General features: G+C 47.3%; 1 protein-coding gene across 1 annotated transcript in view; it reads right to left on the minus strand.

The window, feature by feature from the left end:
* Positions 1-780: 780 nt before the first annotated feature.
* Positions 781-24199, minus strand: part of pmepa1 (prostate transmembrane protein, androgen induced 1) — a 31500-nt gene continuing 8081 nt past the window's right edge. The window contains exons 2-5 of the mRNA XM_030092037.1: positions 6217-6371; positions 4905-4958; positions 4328-4674; positions 781-4227 (exon numbers count right to left, since the gene is read on the minus strand). Of these exons, the coding sequence (XP_029947897.1) occupies positions 3909-4227; positions 4328-4674; positions 4905-4958; positions 6217-6371 (875 nt within the window). The 3' untranslated portion in view covers positions 781-3908. The remainder of the gene's footprint in view (positions 4228-4327; positions 4675-4904; positions 4959-6216; positions 6372-24199) is intronic.

Genomic DNA, 24199 nt, shown 5'->3' on the forward strand with positions numbered 1-24199 from the left:
GGACGGCAGGCATCTCTAGGAAACAGGAAGAGCTCGCTCAGACAGGAGGGAGGACTGCGAGGAGGAAAGAAGGAAGAGGAAACAGGAAGAGGAAGGAGGGAGGAAGAGGAAGGAGGGATTAAGAGGAAACAGGAAGACTGAAGGGAGGAAGAAGGGAGGGAGGAAGAGGACAATGTACATTTTTGGTAACTATGTTGGTTACATGTACATTGTTTTTGTCAATGGCAAAGGAGGAAGAGGAAGGAGGAGGGGGCTGGAGGAAGTCCAGGTGTGTGAGATAAAGCATGTGTGGTCCATAAAGAGAAAGACTGTGAGCGTGTGTGTGTGTGTGTGTGTGTGTGTGTGTGTGTGTGTGTGTGTGTGTGTGTGTGTGTGTGTGTGTGTGTGTGTATAAGGTCTAGGTTAGCTTGTTTAGTCTGCCTGCGTGAGTGTTTATGTGTGTTTAGTTTCTGTCTAGACAGCTGGAGGTCTTTCCCAGGCCACATTGGTGTACATTAACTGCACACACACACACACACACACACATACACGCACGGCTCTGGGAAATGTCTCCGTGCGCTCAATCTGCTGCGATAGCAGCAAATGTGACACTAGCTGTGGATTAAACTGCCGTCACGCCGGCTTAAAGCGGAGAATTCCTGCGATGTGAGACGTTTTTCATGTGAGGCTTGAGAGGAAACACTGGTAAAACCTGCATGTAAACAAACCAGTGTTCACGGTGTGATAGCAGCACGAGTGAAATGACTCTGAATGGGTGTTTGATTTGTGTCCCCGTCCTCCTCCTGTCTTCATTTTGTATCGTCAGCCAGCGAAGGTTTTTTTTTTCCCTGAAGCGACAGATTGATTCTTTCCTGTTTTCTGTCTCAAGCGATCAGGCTGAATTAGTTTCACGCCCTGGTCGGGTCTCACCCAGGCTTCTCCTACCCGCTGCAAACCCTCTGATAAAGGAGACCAAAGCTTAAAGAAAAGGAGGGAACAGCCTGGTCCGAACCAAGGGGGGGGCAATAAGGCAAAAACGGTCAATAAATAGCTAAGCCTACAGGACCAGGCTCATTATTTCAAAAAAGATTCATTTCTTTGATTGATCCAATCATTGTTCCTTTAGCTGCTTTGGGTCAAAGAGATTAAATTTTGTTTATGTGATGATTTTTTTTTTTATTCTTTGTTAAGTGCTCATAATCATTTACAGCACAGAACCAGAGGAGAAAGAACGCCGTTTGAAAAGACGATAGGAGGTGGCTTGATTAATATGGTTTTAGTATTGAAGAAGTGGAAAAAGATGCTGAGATTTAATCAGGCATCAAATTAAACGCATAAGCATCTACAGGTCCTTAAAAAGAAAGGCCACGAGGTCAAAGTCTTTCAGTTGTCTGGATGAAAAGGAGAGCATAATATGCACTTGGAATTAAATTGAAGTGATTAAAAGCAACATCATTAAAGAAAAGTATTCCTAATGATAAACCTTTGGTGATCCTATGACATGAGAAACATTGGTTTAATCTAAATCACTTGAAAAAAATATCTAGCTAGTTCTTTAAATTGTCTTTAAACTGTTATAGCTGAACGACACGAGACCCAACTGTTGCTTTTTAACATTGCTGAATTCATAAAAAGGTGATTAAACCTTCTCCATCGGTCTGTCCTGCCACGTCGTATTTTCTCCTCCGGTCAGACTGTAAAACGAAGCCAAACCAGCTTCGGGAGTTTTGGCTGCAGTTCCATTTGGCTCCTGTGGAGGGCGCTGTTGCATAAAGACTGGACGCCAGGGGGCGCTAGCTTCTGGCACCTTCACGTGAATTCACAGTTTGTGAAGAAGAGGGTTGTTTGTTTTTTTTAACACTAAGCTACATTAGCTCAAACTGTTCTACACTCTTAAAAAGACGACACAAGACGAACTGCCGGTAACACTCGTGTCACTTTTCAACACGCCGCTGTGTCTAGTTTCAACAACCGGTCTTGTGCTGCATTGAACACACAAAGAGTTTTGGGCCAAAGCTCCAACGGCGAGACGTCAAAACTGATCAGAAACCGTCTGGATTTTCTTCTTTTGCATGAGAACAGAAACATCTGGAGGACCTAAGGAAAGGGAGACTGAGTCTGAAACATCGCTACATAAAGAACAGCGTGTGTGTTGAAAGCTTTGGCGCACGACTCTTTGCATCTCTTTAAAAGTGCAGCTCTAGAGGTTGGAGAATGGAATCTAATCGACTAAAAGCGAAGCTTTTTAGGTTCTGAGGGGTGAAGCGAGGCCGACGCTGGCTGACGGGAGATTGTTGTCTCGTTCCTGGTGCAATAAAGTGCTCAGAGATGCCTGCGACTCAGAGAGAAAGAAAGAGAGAGAGGAAGAGAGAGAGAGAAAGAAAGAGAGGCCAACTTACCAGAGTGGATTGTGAGAATGTTAAAAAGGCAGGAGGGATGCAACTTCAGGACAAACTGGAGGAAACGGCCACAGCAGTGCACACACAGCGCCTATCGGACATGTGGGGCCTGGTGGGCGACTGGCTTACTTCCTGAGCAATGGGGGGGGTGGGGGGGGGGCATCGGGTGTCACGGGTCTGTTTTCTCTCAACCGACTAACATAAGATCGGACATTCAAGTAAAAATCACACGTCAGGATTGAAGTCTAAGTCTAACACGCGACGATACATTACACACTGTCTTGATTGGTTCAGGCTTGAAGGTGAACTCAAGCCTGAGCTTGAATAGTTTGGTCGAGGTAGTGACAGCCAGCTTTGGGATTGGCTAACGATTCGGCCAATAGGGTGAGAGAAAGAGACAGAGAAAGAGAGATTCTGATTGGGCCCACAGGTTGGATGCTGACTTGCAGTTGGTCTCACACGGGACTCAGACATTTGCATAAACCAGGGATTCTTTTAGTTTTTTTTTTTTTAAATCAATGGTATAGAAATGGTCTGTCTGAGTCCGCGGGACCGAAGTCACGCTCTTTCCCCTGAACGTGTCCCGATGGCGGCTGCTGTGCACCGTGTGCCAAACCTCTGGTAAGTTTTCTCTCTCACGCCTCAACAGACCAGAGCTCCTTCAAAATAAAAGTCTCCCTTCAACGTTTCATCCGCGCATACCTAAAAAATAGTGCAATTCTTTTCAGCATTTATATAAATAACTCTAAAATCGTGCTTCTCGCTCTCGGCTTCCATACATGTGCGTGGATATATATATACTGCGTGACGTATATACATGTCGACATGTACGCTGCAAAATGTTCAAGGTGAACGTTGGCACCCGGCAGATTGGCTTCTTCTTCTAGAACTAGACGACAAAGAAAAACAGAAAAACAATCCATCAAGTTTAGAAAAATACCCTCAACTTCTGCCGCTCTGGCCCGTCATATTGCAGGTTTCTCCGGTTCTTCTCTTGTGCAAACCTTCTAAAATAGAAATCAAAGGGGTTTCCTCACGCCGGCTGGTCGGCGCGAGGCAGAACGCTGAGCTCCAGGACGTTTGGCGCTGTGCTACATAACAGAACTACGTCTAGCCTCTCCGTGGAAGGATCCGGAGGAACCGGCCAACGGGGCGATTATCGCTAAAACAACCCACCTAAAATCCTAAAAACCTGGAAGAACCAAGAAGATTGCAACGTGTCGCCGGGATTCTGGAGCCGGCGCGCCAAAGAGACAAAACAAGCTGAATGGAAACAAAGAGAAGGAGTGAATGTTTCTGAGATCAGTCTGAAAGGAGGAGGGGGGAAGTCCGCCGTCGTCCCCTCGTCTCTGACATCTTCATCATCGTCATCGTCATGTGGAGTGGCAGGTGCACTCCCGGGTCTGTGCTCGGGCAGGAGTGATGTGGTTTCCAGGTGTGTGTGTGTGTGTGTGTGTGTGTGTTTTTAATCTCTATCCAGGGAGAAGCCGCTGTGCTTCTTCTCTTTCAGGTCCGAGGAAGCGGCGCTCGTCACACCCGCTGGGGCTTGTGGGATTTCTCCTTTGCGTTCCTCGTGTTCCTGCTGTCCACGCCGCCCTGCTGCGGCGGCGGCCGGAGCAGGCCGTGTATGAGCGAGGACGGCGGCGGCGCCGCCTGGGGGGCCGACACAGTCCGGTGGCCGTGGTGCGACGAGGGCAGCGAGGCGGGGTGGTAGTAGTGCCCGATCACCTCGCTGTAGGCCGGGGGGGCGCCGTCCACTCCGGGGCCCTGCTTCTGCTGCCGGGACGAGGCCTTCTGGGCCTCCAGCACGCTGACGCCCGAGTGCATGCTGGGAGGAGGAGCCTGCAGACTGACAGACACAGAGCGGAGAGGGTGAGCGGCGACGGGGGGCAGAGGGATCAGACTCCTGCAGCTCGCTGGGGGGGGGGGGGGGGGGGGGGGGGGGTTACCTGGCGTGCAGACAGGACCGGGGTGGGTCGATGGGGTGGGAGTCGAACACTGTTCTGTTGGGCGGAGCTCTGACCGACTCGCGGTTCAGCTCCATCTGCTGCTCGGGGTCCCTGAGCTGCAGCGTGCAGGGGCCCTGGTAGGGCGGCGGCTCCTCGCCGTCCGACAGGGAGATGGTGGGCGGCAGGTCGATGAGGCTCTGGGGCAGGTAGGGGTAGGTGGGCTGGAAGCGGCTCGGGGCGTAGGCGTGCTGGAAGCGCTGCGGCGGCGGCGGCTGGGGCGGCGGCTCCCGCTGCAGGTACGAGGAGTGGACGCCTCGCTCCGGGGGCCGGGGGTTGTACACCTGGTGCTGCGGGGGGCGGGACGGGAAAATGTCCGTTAAACTTCCTCACATGTTTACGACTTTGCCTCCAGCTGAACGTCAGCACCGCTACCAACTGAGGCACCGCTTCATCTCCATCTGTACAAATCCTGTCAGTCTAAATATCAGCAGCACGTCTTATTTTACATAATTTGTTTAGACTTTCAAAGCCTCTCCTGACACTATGAGGCTGACAGTGATTTTAGAGCTGAACTCACGTCGCTGAGGCCACTGGACGTCCCCGTCGACTCCGAGGACCAGAGGCTTCCCTCCTGCAGGACGACAAGAGGCACATTTTCATTTCATGGCCCTTTACAGCTGCAGCCAACTATCCTCTCTTCATCTGCATTCCCAGGCTGGAATAACTCAATCAAACAGGACTGAAATCTCAGTCAATGAAAACATTTTGAGCAGATTTGAATGCTGATTTTTTTAAGTGTGTGTGTAGTTAGATTTTGGACCACTAGAGGGCTCGGCTGGGGTTGAACACACACCGTGCAGCTTCATGCATTTAGAGTGAAAATATTCTGCGTTTCAGCTCTGCAGCCGGTGAAACCGGCATTCAGAGTCTCGGCCTCCAGTTCGCTCCGAGAGCAGAAAACCTGCGTGAGAAGCAGTCCGGCCGCCGGTATGTGTGTCAGTGTGTCTGTCTGCTAATCCAAATTAACTAGGACAGTACGACTCCCCCGAGCTGATCCACGGCTCCCTCCCCCCTCGCTCTCCTTTATGCTTCATCCTTACTCATCTGGCTCGTGCACGGCAGTCGCACATGCACACACACTGTGATTCAGGTGAAGTCATGAGTTCGGAGGAGCCTCCGGCCCGTAACGAGGAAATCGATGAGTCAGAGTGTTCGACGTGACTAATCCACGCCGACAAACTGCTCAGTCCACGTAAATAACTGGAATCACAACAAAAACGTCAACGACGAGTTTCCTCAGCATGTATTTAACATCTTTAGATTCAATGTAGATTTGAGACTTTTCTGAAAGGAAAACACAAAAATGATGTGTTTCCAAGGACTCGGCACTCTCCTCCACCGTGTCTCTGTTTCAGTATCCTGGCTGATTCAGTCACACTGGACCGTTTTCTGTGTGAAGCTGCTCTCGGTTTAGGCTCATACATTCAGACATCGGTATCTGAGGTTTTCTCTGTGCCTTCCTGCAGGATCTCCCACTGTGGAGCTGGAGTCTCTGATCTGAACTTTCGACCCCCGTCGAGTCGGAGTAAAGTGGTTAGTTTGCTGTTTCTCTCCCATCCTTTCCTCTCTTACTAACTCAATCTGCAGCAGACCGATCTCTTGGTTCTTCCACTAAATTTCATTGAAACGATTAAAGCCATTGTGTGGCTACATTAAAACTGCTGCTATTTAAAGAAAACTGAGGAGGATTTGATTTGTCAGTGTTTCTGAGCAGTGGTTTTTAATTCTAATGTGAAAAAGCATCTAAAATCAGTGTTTCTGAGGACAGGAAACGCCGATTTCTCAGAGGAGACCGTATTGAAGAAGCAGAGTTCGGGTGTTGGACTCACGTTGGCCAGCGGCAGGTGTCTCCGGCGTGCGGGGGCGTGTCTGGACAGCAGCGAGCGCGCCGACAGGCGGTAGTGGTTGAGCACGCAGGTGATGACCACCACCATCACCATCATGACCACCACGATCACCAGGATCTGGACGAACTCCAGCTGGGCTGCAGGGACAACAGAGCGTCAGCGGGGGGCCCCACACACACACACACACACACACACACACACATAAAATCAGTCACAGGCTGTGAGACAGACTTCCTGTCTCTCAGCCACAGCATCCAACCTGTTTGTTTACAATCTCAAACAGATGTAGTGCCTACGCCGGGGCTTTAGGTGGCGCTGTGACAGCACAGAAGTACACCAAAAAAAGGAGAAGAAGAAGCAAACATTTAGCTCACTGGCTGGAGACAAACACAAGAAACCAAACAGCTTCAGGAGCTTCTGCAGAACGATCAGCTGATCCACATGTTCCCCAAACCCCCTGGAGCCCCGCCCACGAAGATCACACCACTCACAGCTCAACTCGGGGATTTTCAGCTAAAACTGGGGTTTGGAGCCCAAAACTAAATATTTGGACGCCTAACCAGCAGTTTTATTCTTTGCTCACTAAATTTGGCTTTAAGTCACAAATGGCGACCATCGTCAGCGAGTGCTGAATATCATATAAAGTTAATTAAATTGGGACAGAAAAAACAAAACAATTAGAGTTTTATTGACAAAATTCCACAGAGAAGCTCTATTTATACATTTTGAGGTAAAAACGCAAAACTTTCAGGAGCGAAACGTTGTCTTGGAGCCATCAAAAACACAACTTTTTGAAAACGGCGAACAAGGAGAACCTTCCGAAAACGCTCAGGCTCCACAGCCGTGGAAAACAAGTGGAGCAACATGAAAACTGCATCACTTCTTCTAGCATTTCTGCCGTTTCTATGGGAACAAACATCATTCTCAAAGCGTTGCTGTGGAAACACCAAACTTCCCTCCAATGTTTTCACTTGAAATGCCTTAATTTGACACAATTTACATGAAATTCTTATAATCCCAATATGAAATAAATAATTTTAACCCTTTAGCATCAAGATATGAAAAAAACATCATTTCACATTTCATTGGATTCTTTTTCTGGACAGGAGGAAAAATATTTTCCACCAAATCCCTTGAAGATGAGCTGTTTTCAAATATATCGGTAATAAATTGTAAAACAGCGAGGCTGAGCGCTGCAGTCAGGACCGGGAAGCTCCAGTCCCAGAAAGATGTGAGTCAGAGGTTTGAGGAGAACGTTAAAGGGTTCAAATGAGAGAAAAAACTACATCTGACTGTCGCTGAAAAAAAGTGTCAAATGTCAACACAATCACACACACACACACACACACACACACACACACACACAACAGACAGGGCTACCTTTGTTTCGAGGCTGTCTGCCCCAACTGCCCCATCACTGCCTCCACCCCACCACACCACCACACACACACACACACACACACACACACACACACACACACACACACACACACACACACAAACAGTGTTTTTCTCACACTTTTTTTAAAGGGAGCAGGCAGAGGTCAGGGTCAAGTCAGACAGACATAAAAGAACCAGACAGTACACACACACACACACACACACACACACACACACACACACACACACACACACACCACATTCAGATGTCTCCTGCTCATCCACACATTTCCACCACAAGAAACATTAAACAAGTGAAATCTTCACATTTTAAATGTCAGCAGTAGAAACAACAACAGCTCCTGTTTTCAGCGTTGAACCTGAACGCATCCAAAACAAACCTATTAAAACTGCACGTTTACCATCTCTACTACGCCATTCTTGGAAAGTTCACTGATTTAATTTAGCAGAAAATCTAAAACAAAGCATCCAAACTGCTGCAACACAACCATCTATCCTTGTCTTTAACTTCCTCTTCAACCATGATCTTCAAATGCAAAGTTCAAAAATGCACTTAAACTAAATCTTAACAATGTCAAGTTTGTGTTTAGAGGTTATTATAACAATAAAAACACTTGTTCTGGATGGGAAATGCTTTTCCTGCAACAAACAGTTAAACACAGCACTGATCTAGTGAAAGTTAATAACATGAGGGACAGTTTTTCAGTAGTTATGTTTCCGCTTTTCAACAAACAAACTGAAATTAGAGATTGAGGCAAAGAAACTGATCTGATCCGTTTAGAAAATACATGCTTTGACCAGTACATGTCTCAAAACAATCAGACTTTATATATTCTGCTGTTTTACATTCCTCACAAACCCATTTGAGCCGAACATTTACAGCCACCCAAGATGCATTCAAGTGCCTCCATTCAATAAGAGTTTCACCTTACAATCACAAAAATGATTTTAAAAAGAACACTTGAGAAGCTGAAATCAATAAGTTTAGCTTTTCTCTTCAATTCCTAAGAATAAACTCAGAAAAATGTGTTATATTTAAAACCATTTCCAGCTTCAAAAGTCTCTAAACCTGATGTATTTCTATAGAGAACAAGCTCCTGAACTCCTCTGCTGACCACATTATTTGCAACAAAAAGCCCCTAAATCTGTGCAGAGGACAGATTTCCAGAGGTCAGGTCTCTGTTTTCAGGGTGGAAGCAGCCTTCAGGTGATCTGGAGGCCGGGCAGCAGCGGGTGGAGCTGCAGAGGAGGGAACTCACCGCAGAGCTGCGTCTGGACGCAGCCGTCGTGGTGCGCCGTCCCCGGTGGAGGCTGCATCCTCAGCCGAACAACCGCAACTAAACGTCCCAAAGCTGCAGCGGAGCTCCAAGCTACATGTCCTGCCGACGCCGCGATGCTCTGTGTGTGTGTGTGTGTGTGTGTGTGTGTGTGTGTGTGTGTGTGTGTGTGTGCGTCCTCAGCGGCTGACACACACTCTCTGAGCCTCAGACCAGCTTTGTCTGCAACTTTTTCTCACACGCATTCCCACACTGGGCAGACTTTCACACGTAGGGAGGAAACAGCTGACCAGAGCCTCCACCATCACCCCACACACACACACACACACACACACACACCGCCCCATAGCTGAGAACAAAAGGGGTCAGTGCGGCGGGGCGGCCGGGGAGGGGGAGAGGTGGGAGCGTCTGGGAGAGACAGATGGGTCAGAGGGATGGACAGAATAATGATGAGGGGGGGGGGGGGGGGGGGAGCGGATTTCTCACACAAAGAGTTAAAAAGTTCCATATTTACAGAGATAAAACACTTTAACTTCCTCCATGACTCTCATTCTGATCCTGTTTATGTCTGCAAATTCTCATTTTCTTTTTCATTGCTGGGTTTTAAGCGTTTCTGTTTGGTGGATTATACAAATTAATGATTCTTTTCTTTATATATTTCTGTTAGTCATGTATAGTAAGTCTCAGGACATCAATGTGTTACTCTTATTAATATTATCTGACCATAATGTTCAGTTTATTAAGACTGTTTGTTGTATTATAATCTTAAAATTGTCCTCTACTTCCTGTGATTCTTTAATATTATTATATAATTATTCTATTTGGTAATATTCTTTGATATTTTGTTAAATATGTTAATATCCTGCCCATATATGTGACATGAAATTCTTGTTATAGTATTGTAATAATGTGTTTACAAATGATATTTAAAGAATAGTATGTATATACAGCAAGTAAAGGAATGAAAAAGAAATCCTAAATAGCAAAGAAGCTCAAAAAAAAGAAAAAAAGAAATAAAACCAACAACAACAAAAAAAATAAGCAAAAGGAAAGAAAGGAGAGAGGAGGAGAAAAAAAATAAAAGTTGTGGGACGATTGCACCAGCTGAGAGAACAAGCTGTCAGCGGGCAGTAGGCCCACACACACACACACACACACACACACACACACACACACACACACACACACACACACACACACAGATGGTGAGACTGGCACTGCAGTATGTTTAAGTGTCTCTGTCTTTTCCCTTTTCGCCTTTAACAGCAGCAGCAGCAGCAGCAGCAATCCTCTTTGATCGGCTCTGGCTGTTTACAGCTAATACATTTAGCCTGTGTGTGTTTTCCTGTTTTTCCTGTTTGTGTTGTTTCTGCGACAGTCATCCCCCCCGGGGTACAAAAAGGTTTCCAAAAACCTTTTTTTTTTCTCCCCCAATGGCTCTGAGTGATATTGTTGTGTAAACGGACGCCCAAAAATGCAGCAGAGTTCTTTTTCAAGCAGAAACGTCATGTTAAAGGTGCAATAAGGAATATTCACATCAGCCCCATGACCCCGTCCCGGAGAGCGTCGCTCAGGTTGCCAGTTTGAGAGACTTTAAGTGAGTTTAGACAGTTCAGGTGCGTCGCCCTAGCGGCGTGCGGCGTGCACGTGCACTGCCAGAGTCACACGCACACAACTGACGCCACACATGCGTCACGCACGCGCACGATCCGCGTCTAGCATAAAATACAGACTGATGCGCTGCTTGTTTGGCAACCTCGGGAACTCACATCTGATTGGCTCTGGAAGCAGGAAGTGTGACGGTCTAGCCCCGCCCCTCGGAGTTATTCCATCCAGGAACTCTTAGTTTGAAAGAAAAACACTTGACCAAGACAATCACTGACGGAGACGACAGACTGTTTAAAGGGAAAGTTTCTTCAATGACAGGAGAAACATGGAAATGAGTTTAACTGTTTTTGTAGTAAATTTCTTACTTATTGCACCTTTAACCGGGCCTCAGTGGAGCCAGAGGGAACCGGCCCCCCCGAAACGTCAGGAAGTTGATGCAATACATTGCTTTAGACTTGTTGACTAAAGAAACTAGTCTCAAGAAACATTCAGTCCAAGAAAAAAGGCCGAAACCTGCTTCTGTGATAAAAAATGGCCACTTGAGAGAATGAAACGGGTGGAGACGGGTGGATCACTGCTCTCCTCCTCCTCCTCCTCTCCTCTCTCTGTCATCCCTCTCTTACCTCACTCCTTCCACCCAAACAGTCCAAATCATTTTCTCATGTTTCCCATCCAGATGTTCTGCACATCGTCAGCCAGCCGGCAGAAGCGGGCGTGACCAGATTACATAACCCTCCATGTTCTCACACTGCTTTTCAATTTTCTGAAAACATGTTTCCCAGTCAGTCCTCATCCGTCTCCTCTCCTCCTTCATCCCTTGCTTTTCCTCCTCAGACGTTCACGACCCTTTTTCTTTCTTTCTTTTTGCATTGGCGAAGTTATTTTTAAAGCGAATGTGTTGTGCAGAAAAACATCCTTAAGGCTAAGAACACGGCTGAGCGAGGACGCACAATAACTCTGCACTGCAGGAGAAGACAGGATTCTGGGGGAAAGTGGCTCCAAAAATCTCGGCGCCGTCTTCAGATCTCTCAGAATTATTCATAGTTTCTGTGTGAGGAAGGTTCCAGAAATGCTTCATTTTCTCAGAGTGGATTGAAATCTGTCACTTTTCTCCCGATTACACACACATACACACACACACACACACGAGTGTGAAACAATCCGTGTAATCTCTTCACTGCACCAGTCCGTGGAACCATCTTCAACACACTCAACACGCCGCAAACTGGAACGCTGGCTTCCTGTTTGCTCGGCTGAAATCCGTCTGCATCAGAACCTCAACATGAGCCACGCTTTTAGGTTTTCTCCTTTACTCCTGGATTCTTGGACATAAGATTGAGATGTATGTGTGGAATCAGTGTTTCAATGTCACTGTGAAGGGAAGTGCCTGTCTTCCTCAGGTCCGGCCTCAGGTCCGGCCTCAGGTCCGGCCTCAGGTCCGGCCTCAGGTCCGGCCTCAGGTCCGGCCTCAGGTCTGGCCTCAGGTCCGGCCTCAGGTCCGGCCTCAGGTCCGGCCTCAGGTCCGGCCTCAGGTCCGGCCTCAGGTCCGGCCTCAGGTCCGGCACAGGCAACATGTTCTTAGATTTCTTCATAAACACCCTGATCTTTATGAGCTGACATGCGCTCACTGCTCTCAGGTATTTTCTGGGGGGAAAGTCTCGGCGGCTGCAGCAGGACGAGCTGGTTGCTGTCTCCGACTCGGTCAGCGCATGAGACACGCTTCTGGAAATGAGAGACTGGAAAACGTCCCGGTTCGGGCTCGGAGCTGCAGTCTTCCCGTCTGTGTCGCTTTGTTTTCACTGCTGTTCAGGTTTTATGGATTCCTTCACCTACAGCTGCACCGACGAGCATGAAAACTAATGTTTTCAGCATTTTTTTTTTCATTTCTGTGTGAATGAACGTCGTTTTCGATATGCTGCAGTGGAATTGATAAACTCCTCTCGAATGAAAATGGAAAAAAAAAAAAATGGCATCATGTGCAAATGGGGCTTGAAAGCCATTCTGTCAGGAGACTCTTCACTGCATTTCACACCAAAAGATTTCATTAAAACCGTCCTCATGTTGACATTGTTCTTATTTTCAGTTATATTAGTTGTTTTTTTTTTTTTTTGTCAAAATATTTTTCATCATGACACAAAAGTTTATATTTAAAAGTGATAATGGCTTCATCTTACTGTCCCTGAACTGAAACCCGTTTGACTCCTCTGATCTGCAGGGTCTCCTATAAATCTGACAGCGTTTCTTCTGGATAACAGCAGTTTTTAACATGAGCGTCCCACAATGGAAGACATCAGGAAGTCGCTGGATCTTCTCTAACAGCACTCGGATCACGAGTCTCCTCCAACACACACGCTCCTGCTCGGGGCTCAGCATCCACCGCCTCCCGTCGCTGCAGTTCAGTCTTCTGAACACCGGGAGAAACAAAAGGCTGCGCCGGCGTTCGCCGTCCGGCGGCGAGCTGATCCCTTCCCTCCCTCTGCGCCGCCGTCTAGACAGGAGGAGGCTGGAAGCCCGGCAGGCAGCCGGGCAGACACTCCACGCTTAATCTGAAGCAATTAGCTCATTTGTCATCCGCTGCCTGCTCTGGGTCTATCTGCCGCCTCTTCCTCCTCCTCCTCCTCCTCCTCCTCCTCCATTCAGCTAAAGGTCACCGGCGGTCACTGCCGAGTCAGATGGTTTGGAGAGAACAGACAGAGCTGGAGGGAGGGAGGGAAGGGGTGAGGGGGAAAGAGGAGAAGAGATAGAGGGAGACAGGTAGAAGGAGGAGGTGGAAGGGGAAAAGGAAAAGGGAAGAGGAGACAGAACAAGTGTGAATAGAGAAGAAAAAATAAGAGAAAGGAGGAAAAAAGAAGATGAGAAGGAAAGAAGTGAAGAAATTAAGAGTAGAATATAGGAAGGAGAAAAGGCAGAGAGAGGGAGAGAGAGAGAGAGAGCGAGAGAGAGAGCGAGAGAGAGAGAGAGAGAGAGAGAGAGCAAGGGAGAGAGAAAAGCTGGCTAATTCCTCCCCCCTCTCTCAGTCCTCGGATGACTCGACAGTCTGGGTAGTCAGAAATAGCACAGACAGCTGTGTGTGTGTGTGTGTGTGAGTGTGTGTGTGTGTGTGTGTGTGTGTGTGTGTGTGTGTGTGTGTGTGTGTGTGTGTGAGAGAGAGAGTTATAGGTCAGAGGTTCACACAATTTGCTCGCCAATTTCCATGAGAAAGGCTACGGGGGGTAAAACGGGGCGCCACACACACACACACACACACACACACACACACACACACACACACACACACACACACACACACACACACACACACACACACACACAGGCTTCATTGACTTTGGAAGCCACGGTCACGGTGCAGCCAACAAGTGTGGGAATTTTGGTTGACGAAACTCCCACTGCTGGTTTCCAACAGTGGGAAACTGGAGAGGGAAGTCTGCCAGTGTGTGTGTGTGTGTGTGTGTGTGTGTGTGTGTGTGTGTGTGTGTGTGTGTGTGCGCACGCGCGACTCTGACAGTATCAGTTATCATCCGTCCTCATCCTTCTGTCCATATCGTTGCTGATTCTCATCTTTCATTGCGTCTTCGCTCTGGAAATGGAAACGTCACTTTCAAACACGCCGTCACGTTTCACTGAAACCCGACACACACACACACACACACACGCGCACACACACAAACACACACACGCGCGCACACACACGTCAGTCGGACCCCGGGGGGACCAGATAAAGACCTCCGTCATGGGGAACATGCAGCGAAGGTGACTTTCTGCGTTCGTCTGGCCGATGCCAGGAGTCTGGTCGGGTTAAAGATAAGGCACCTGATGTCAGAGCAGCTCCCAGATGATCCCGTTACGTCGGTTCATCACCTGACCTGACACCGTGGACCGGGCCCCGGTTCAGGATCTCCTCACTGAAACCAGGTCAGGCCGGGTCGGGTCTGTTTCACTCGGACCCCTGATCCCCGTCCTGACGGCTCCACAGAGAGTTCATCTCTCCAAAACTCATGTTTTCAGTCTGGATTCTGTTATGTTACATTTCCACCTCTGCGTGTTCAGATTTGCTCTCAGCGGCGCGTGTTTGGCGGCGGCGCTGCAGACGGAGAGGAGGAGGAGGAAACTGAGCGGACAGAGGAGCATTAGTCTAAATTTAGTGAGCTAATCCAGGGAACTCCCATGTTAAACTGTGAGTCCCGTCTGGAGCTCGCCATGCCGCCACGCCGTCCGGGAGGAAACACAGTCCCAGAGCACAGTGACCTCTGACCTTCCACATGACCTTCAGGGAGTAAATGACTCAAACTGTCAGCGATACACTTTCTCATGATCAGACTCATAACAGACTCGTCTGCCATCAAAATACTCCAAACTCTCCAATGGCTGATTTTTCAACAAGATTTTCCTGGGAATTTTCACAAAGTTGCATTTGAAGTCTTACTCCTCCCTGATCTCTGATTTATGAAATATCCCCTACTAACGTCTGAAAACCATGAATGGGACGAATCGACGGAGCGGCGAACAAAAGCGGCGCCGACATTAAAAACATCCGCAAAGTGGAAACAAAACACCGGCGACACGCCTCGCGACACACACACTCACTGATGCTAACAAGGGAAGAAGTGAGAGCTGGAAAGTCATACAGGAGGAGAACACACACACACACACACACACACACACACACACACACACACACACACACACACACACACACTCTGCTCTGAGTACTCACTGACCTGCAGAGCATTCTGTCTGAAATATATGAAAATCAAACCTCATTATCAGCTGCTTGTCTGGCTGTGTGTGTGTGTGTGTGTGTGTGTGTGTGTGTGTGTGTGTGTGTGTGTGTGTGTGCATGAGTGGTTCTCATTATAATTCTAGCCAGAAGGAAAAAGACTGCCCCTGTCGTCTTGCACCCTGGCGCACACACACACACGCACGCACACACACCCCTACGGACATGCAGATGCACACACACACACACACACACACACATACACACACACACACACGCACGCACGCTTTGTACACAAGCACACACAGTATTCATTTGAATGTGAAAGAGAGAAGGAAGTTGCGGGCCAGGTCACAAGCAGAGGACTGTGTGTGTGTGTGTGTGTGTGTGTGTGTGTGTGTGTGTGTGTGTGTGTGTGTGTGTGTGTGTGTGTGTGTGTGTTGTCGCCCGCAGTGCTCCAGGTTAGTTGGTCAGTGAGGCTCCGCCTCCATCAGCTGATCTCTCCACTCTCCTCCATCCTCGTCACGTTTCGCTCACATCTTCCCAGATTCGTTCATCATTTCAAACCCTGAGCAGAGGTCAAAGGTCGAGCTCTGCAAGCACCTCAGATCGCTTGACACGACACGTCCTCAACACACTTAAACAATCTACATAAAACGAGTGACGACGCCTCAGATTAAGAGAACATAACAGCGTATTACTCTGGACTAGAGAGACTGATGTTTATCCACCGGAAAGCAGTAATACAAAAATTATTTTTCTCTATAAAAACTGTAAGTTGGATGTTTTTCTCTCAGAATAAAAATGATGCCTTTATTTTTTGAATTCCCATAATTCAACATTTGTTTGAGTAATGGGGGGGGGGTATCATGTGGCGGAATATGACTTATTGCACCTTTAATCGGTACAAAAATCAAGACAAACAGGTGCAGTTGTTCAACAATTCATCTCATATGTTGGCGCCGTTTCTTTCCGGATGCAGCTTTTATTGCTAAGTGTTCAGATATGCTGACCTGAAGCCTTTTGGATATGAAATGCCTTTAATGTGATGAAGTGAAGAAATGTCAGTAATTCACTGGAGCGGGTTTGGGGAATCGGCGTCTTGTTTCAGTGACAGTTAGCAGCAGCGGCGAGGAATCTGGGCGAAAAACGACTCAAGGACAAACCTGTTATGCTGAATGTGCAGGTGTGTGTGTGTGTGTGTGTGTGTGTGTGTGTGTGTGTGTGTGTGTGTGTGTGTGTGTGTGTGTGTGTGTGCCAGACAGACATGCGGTCCCTTGTCAAACCAAAACCAGCTCAGCCGGTCCTTAAACACACACATACACACACAGATACACACCTGGCTAGACACAACAAAGTACGTCTGACCCCGCGCTCGTGCGCATAGTACGTGTGTGCGTGTGTGTGTGTGCGTGCCCACGTGTGTGTGCATCTGAGGAAAATCGATTCCACATTAATAAACAATGGTAATAATGAAGTGAAAGCTGAAAACCACGCTGCAGTGAAAAGTGTGGAAAACAGGTCGTCATTGTGAATAATGCTAACAGCTAACTGTGTGTGTGTGTGTGTGTGTGTGTGTGTGTGTGTGTGTGTGTGTGTGTGTGTGTGTGTGTGTGTGTGTGTGTGTGTGTGTACGTGCAGAGTGTGTGTCCTGAGATTCAACAAGCTGCTTGCACAGTCTGTCTAACCAGTCTGGCTGAAAGCTCCAACAATGAATTTTTAATGAATAATGAGTGAAACGAGCAGTAATGAGGGAGAAAAGGGTCTGATTGAAAACCGTTCAAACAATGAATCTCTGATCACTTCCAAACAGCCGCGTCACAAACAGCATCTGCCGCCTGATTGCAATCACACCTCGGCTCACCGGGCGGAGGAAGATGCTCTATCGTCTGGAAGTCAGGGCTGCAAACGCGGAGACGCCACAGAAACTCTCTGCAAACACGCCGTCTCCCTTCAACAAAGATTCAAACGCGTCTCGAAACTTTTAATGATTAGAAGAAAATCGCCTTTTGAAAAGCAGAAACCTGTGAACGTTCACAGCGTTTCTCTTTTTTTTTTTCCCACTGAAAAATGATTAATCCATTATGAAAATGGCGTCTGAGAGCTTTCTTTCCCCCCTCTTTGTTTTGGTTCCATTTCGCTGCTCAGCCAGACTTCTATTTCATTTTTATTTACTTTATTTATTGATTCACAGCCAGACGGCTGTCTGGGGCTGCTTTTAATGTTTAAACCAAGACAAACATTTAACCTTTTTATTCTCCATGATTTTAAAACCCTCCCCGAGGTGTTAATGTGCCGCTCGGTTCCAGATTTCCGTCGGTCGAATCAGAGAGTCAGGCGCTTCATGAATCTGAATCTGTTCTGAATCCGTCTACTGAGCATGTGCAGAGCAACGCTCTCCAGAAAGTTGTGTTTTCCCGACTGACTCCGAGCAAAGTTGACGTCAAAGAGGTGAAAACTGAGCTTTTTAACGGGGATTATTGACGCACGAGAGAGAAAAGAGTCATTTTTATGGATCAAGAACAAAATTGATAATAATGAGATCAACAAAATATAAAAGAAAATGTTTCAAAAATCCTTCTTCTGCAGCACGAACGTCACCCTGCCATGGAGGAGAAGCCGTCGGTTGGCAGGGTTACCACAGGAAGGCGAAGACGTCAGCGTCGCGCGTCGACAAAAATATCTTGAAGAGGAATAATAAGTAAAACCAGGCTCATCATAACAAACACCTCCCTCACATATCTTCCTTATTGGGTCAAAATCTGGGTAAAAACACAAAAAACAAAGTCAAAAAGAGACACAGAACAAAAAAAAAAAGTGTTCTTCCAGATGAATCTGAGCCGCTTTTCTCTCACGGCTCCCGCTCTGCAGGCAGCTGGAAAGGAAATTTTAAACAAATTTACTCGTGGAAGCCGTTCTGCTCTGTGGAATAACCTTGACGGTTATTTCGAAATGGAAAAATATTTAAAACGCTCTTTAGATGAGCGTTAATAGAAGCTTATGTGTCATTTCGATGTGAGAAAAACATTTTATTTCTCTTGAAAACATCCATTTCTCCAGGCGTTGATTCAGACTGGGCTTCACAGAGCGGCGGCGGCTCACGGCCTGTTTGGACAGAACGGGACGATCCAACCAATGAGTGGCGTCTTCGGTGTTTCTGCCGTTTCCGTATAAACTGACGCCGTTCTCAAAAAGTTGCCATGTAAAGGTGAAAGTTCAGGCTCTGCTTTTCATTTCTAAAGGTCAAAAGGTGTGACAGTCTCCAAAAAAAAGCCCTGAACAAAAGAACCACCGAGGACAAAGGCGTCCTCGCTACCTGCTGGAGGCGCCGACAGTTCGCCGTCGCCGGGCATGAAGCCTTTAATGCCTCGTCTTTATCGCTCGGCGGTGAGTCGCTGGAGCCCCGCCCACCTGGCGGAGGGCGGCAGCTTCACGCTTCAGGCCTCCAGGAGAGCCTGAAAAGCTCCTTGCTTTGTCGCCGCCGATCGGCACCGACTCGACTCGCCTCCCGCCTTTGTGTGTGTGAGAGACGGCGATCGGCTCTCCTTCAGACTAAACAAACACACACAGGAACCCAAACACACACGGCGGAACAAAGCCTCCCAAACGAAGCGTCGCGCAAAAAACCGGAGGAGAAAACAGGGCGGAACGTGGAAGAACGTGAAGAGGGGAGCGTCTTTGGACTTGAACTTGATGTAAACTCAGTGAAGAGAACAGAATCGGCTCGACTGTGGAGGGAATCAAACAATCGGACACTTTTTACTGTTGCTGTGATTTATTGATAATATTGTCTTTTATACTTACTGGCTGCTGTAACGTCTTAACTTTCCTCATTGTGGCACAAACAGAGAAATAATCTAATCTAATTTAAAAGCCAACAACATGCAAACTATTGAAAATTTTATCAAGTATTTTAAACTTATTATGGGTTAAATGACTCATTTTACTGGATTTAAGATAAATCTACTCAAAAAGTATATTTCAGTGAGATAAAAACACTTATTTTAAGACAACTTCTCTAAAATCAAGACTATTTTCACTTCTGCTACTGACTGATTTTTTCACATATCTCAAAGTAAAAGTACCTCAATATAAGGGATTTTCACTCAGAACATGTTTAAAAAATTTGTTAAGATTTTGACTTTTTGCAGATCTAAACCGGATTCAAACCCACAACCTCCTCACCAGGCCAGACAATACCTGATCCTGTTTAAGTGCGTTCACTCGTTGTCTGAAAAGAGCCCAGTTTCCCTTTGAGAGGCATGAGAACTTGTCTTTCTTATGACATTACTATAGATAAATACTATCGATGCATTCCATGTCTTTTCTGAATACAACAAGATGCAGAAATGTGTTCAGAAACGTCTCCCTGTGTTTTCGTATCTCATCAGCACCATACAATCACTGGTTTTTATCATATTTCAAGGTTGCATTATCACCAAATATTTAAGTAAGATCAGTGAAACAAGTAAAAACGACATGAAGTTAAAACATTCATATCAATGTGTTGCAGAAAGAACAAAAACAATTTCAGGTATCATGGCCAAAGTCCACACTGCAAACAAGGGTAGCCCAAATACAAGATATCAACACTAACTTATGAAAATTACTCTAAAAACTACTGAAATTATCTGTTCATGCAGCAAGTCAATTTTACTTAAAAAGGGATCTTCATATAAGAATTTTAAATCAAGAAATTAGTCTCTCTGTCTTAAATTCATCTTAATTCAAGTAGGATGAGACATTTTGACTGAACACAAAACTCATGAACTTGGTAAGATTTTGAATTTCTGCAGTTTCTGCAGTCTATTAAATAACTGATCAATCAGTCAAACACATTTCAATAACCTATCTGTGTGTGAAGCGCCTGTTTTCAGTTTCATGAAGGTTTGCCGGCCGGCCGGCCGGACGGGACGCAGGCTGGGAATCTGGCTCGCTGCCCTGGGAGCACAAAACGATACGGGCCTCACGTATCGGCGCCGGCGCCAGCTGGCAGCGACGCTCGGCGAGGTGTGGGAGGCCGCCGGGCACAATGCGACTCGGACGGAGCCAGAAATGTGTCGGGCTCAGGTGCGACGGCAGGCTTTGTTTCAGGAAAGCTTCACTTCCTGTAAGACGACTCCGTGCTGTCTGATCCAGTCTGGATCACCTGTGAGCGGTCCAGACACGCAGTCCTTCCTCGGCCTTGACGAGACACCTGCCTGCGATCAAGGCTGCGCGCGGCGGCGTGTTTTTCTGAGCCCGCGCGGGTCCTCGTGCACGCTCAAGGTCAGCGCCACGACTCCCACTAACACACGCTCTGCGGCCGTCTCCCCCTCCTTCAGCCGATGAATGATTGACGGCAGACTCTATCGACTCAGTCAACATCCAGGAAGCGTTACGTCTTTTCAACATGCGGCGTCCGGGGCTTCAGAGCGAGACGCGCCGGCAGAGCTATCGGCAAACGGTGACGCAACCGACTCAGACCTTTCTCAGTTTGCTCAACGTAACTGTCCGACAGTCTGCAGCTCCGTCCTCCAGCCGTTACTGGACATGAGCAGAGACTCAACACTGCCAGAAGCTCTGCTGACACAGGTCTTTCTTTTCATGGATCACCGATCGGCTCATTTGCAGGTTGCCTGTGCTTCAGCTCTCTGGGAGCGGAGGGTGTTGCATGAGTTTCCTCGCCTTCCCGGACTGCAGCAGCTCCATTCTGCTTTTCCTCAGTCAACACTGTGCTGCACACCGAGCCAACGTTCACACACTGAGACTGCTTCTTTTTTTTTGGTTTTATTTTATGGAGGAATTGAGAAAACAAGCAGCCGGTGTGAAACAAAGGTCAAAGTGAATGTTCTGAGTCTCAGTCGAGTGAATGTGAACGTGGATAATCAGAAGTGTGATCAGGTTTTATCTGCAGGTTGGCGTTTCTTCCCTCGCCTCTGCTGCTCTGAACGCATCAGGATCGGGTCTTTAATGCAAACTGCAGTACAGAGTCTGGGTGCTGCTCTGTCTAGACACACTGTCATCGGCTCACTGCGTGGAAATGTGTGTGTGTTTGTGACAGGCGGAGAGGGAAAGGTGGTGGAGGTGGGGGGGTTATAATAAGAATAGGTCGAGCACTGAGCCAGAATAGTTGAATATGTAACGATAATTATGAGGAATACAAACATGAAGGAGCAATCAGAGTGGTGTGTGTGTGTGTGTGTGTGTGTGTGTGTGTGTGTGTGTGTGTGTGTGTGTGTGTGTGTGTGTGTGTGTGTGTGTGTGTGTGTGTGTCCATGCAAATGATGTGGTCCCAGCTGTTTCCTATGAGCCAGAGGGCAAAAGGAGGCAGACACAGTCCTCCCTGCATCTCTGAGTGCCCCTGTGTGTGTGTGTGTGTGTGTGTGTGTGTGTGTGTGTGTGTGTGTGTGTGTGTGTGCAGGGGTCAAGCCCACGGTCATGAGCGTCTGTGTTTTGGTGGGTGTGTGTGTGCAGACTGAAGTGTCCATTGTCTAGACTGTGTCTCGCAGTCAGAGCCAGCTGACTTGTTAACGACTCGGTCCGTCTCGCAGCAGACCTCGTGGGAAAACTACGTCACGCCACACACACACACTCACACACACAAACACACACACCTACCACGTCCAAATGAGGAAACACGCTCGCCGTGTTTACAAGCAGGCAAATGCAACCAGGAAAAGTCCTTCTTTCAAGTCCTTTGCTTTGCATTCACACTGATATTTGCAACACTTTGCATACGAGACGCTGCACCGACGAGCGTCCTGCAGCGGGGCTTCAGCAGCTGCAGGTCAGCGTTTAGTCAGGATGCTCTGACACTTTATGAAAGTACGACTCCGAACCTGGAATTTCTCCCATCAGCACAGTCATGTGTTTCAGAGACGAGCACATCGAGCAGGGAAACCTTCATTTTCCAGATATTTCTGTGTGTAACATGCATTTGTGGGATGTGCAGCGTCACACAAAGCAGTGAGAAATATCACAAAACAAGAAAGGATTCAGAGCCAGCCCCCACCACTGTGACAATGACCCTTTTACACCCCTCCTCCCTCCCTGCTCTGACCTGCCCTTTGACCTCTGGCCCCCACAGACAGGGGGTGAGGGAGCCCGTCTCACTTTCCCGCAGATGCACACCAACACTGGATTCATATGCAAAAGAAAAACACCATCAGCCAGCGGCGATTTGCATGCTCATCTGAATATCAGAATCCCAAATGAAAGCCACGTTCTGCACATGTGCAAACTGCAGATCTGTCTGGAAATCAATAAAATAAATAAACAAAATGAAAATAACCCAAACTCACATCGTTTAAAATCACGAACTGATATTTACGGGTTAACAATGTTTACGCCACAAAGTTTCAGTGAAAACGCACCGATTTTGCTTTTTCGTTTCCGAAAAGTTTGGAGTTTATGAGAAAATGTTTTCAAAATGTTTCTCCTGTTTTTGTGTAAATGAGAGAAACATTGAAAATGCTGTAGTTAGCCTGTCGGTCCACTAGTGGGTGCAGTTGGTTGTCAAAACGCCTTTTCACAAAAAGACAAAAAAAAGTACGTTTCCCCACATCAAGGTGAATTCTGTGAATAAAAGATGAAAGAGGTTAAAATGCTGCTTCACTGCTTACTTGACATTCTTTACACCATTTATTGGATAAATGATCCAATAAAGTGAATTTGTCCCTAAAAAGTGGTGAAAATTGACATTTTGAAGCCAAAATTCTCCATGAAATACTCGGTTTTTATCTCTACTGTCCCTAAAAGTCCTGAATTAACCTTTAGAAACATGCTTTGGCTGAAATTTTCAATTTCAATGTGCAGCATATGAAGGGTTAAATCCCAGAAAGCATCTGTATGTAGGGTTTCTCTCATTTCATCTGTGGAAAGCAACAAACTGTCTGAAGTCGCACAAATTGGCTACACACTCTCACTTAACACACACAACCCTCTCCGGTGTTTTCCAAAAACAGCTAACTTTACTGCAGTCTAATGTAATTAAGGTTTTTTTAAGGTAATCTAAGGTTTTTTCTCTCCGCCAACAGACAGCCCCATGTGCTCCACACCAGCAGCTGATTCTGAAGCTCTTAACAGTCTAGACGCTCGACTCATGACTCAGACTAATTAACAAAAGCCCAGAGAGCCTTTAATTTCTTTTTAACACGTGCATCTGATGTTAATGTGAGCGTTCAGAGGACGAGACGGTCCTGCGCCGACTCCCCCCGACCCAGACTAATTAACGCAGGACAAGACAGCGTTTTCCAAACTACACAAACAGACAACAATTCGAGTGTTTTGAAGACCAGACAGCTCGGCGGGGGAATTTTTCTTTTCTTCCTCAGACTAATTAATGAAAAACAAGAGGGCGATCTTTTCCACTTTGCCGCATGACAGTCTCTGCCTATAGCAGGCAGACATTCATTGGCTTTATTTATAGAGGCAGCCTCTCGGTCCTCAGACGGTCTCTGTATGGATTTATTCACACAGCGAGACAGACGCATAGAGCCGGCTCTGACTTGAGACTAATTAATGGGACAATATGGACCCAGCAGACTACGAGGGCCTCAGCTGAACGCCGCCGCCTATGCAGATCATATGCAGAGAGGACACACACACACACACAACCCCCTTCGCCGGAGTGTCAATGACCTTGACCCCCAGACGCACTCGCTGCATGCATCTACATACATGCATGATGAGAGAACGCTGGTGACGTCTGCGTTCGCCGTCGAGGCCAGGAAACAAAGAGCAGCTGAGAGACGCAACAAGGAGAAGGTCCAGAGGGAGGATGAGGACGAGCTGCAGCTGAGGAGCATCTCGTCCTGGAGTCACTCACGTCGCTTGTTTCAGGGTGAGATTTAAAAAAAAAAAGAAAACTCACTGAAGAAACAGGTTTGCTGCAGTTAAATACAGGTTCCAGACGTCTGTCGGGAAATGAGCGCAGCACTGGAGAGAAACCTGCTGAAACGTTCTCACATTCTTCACCAAC

The sequence above is a fragment of the Salarias fasciatus genome, chromosome 5 (assembly GCF_902148845.1).
Source record: "Salarias fasciatus chromosome 5, fSalaFa1.1, whole genome shotgun sequence".
Classification (NCBI taxonomy): domain Eukaryota; kingdom Metazoa; phylum Chordata; class Actinopteri; order Blenniiformes; family Blenniidae; genus Salarias; species Salarias fasciatus.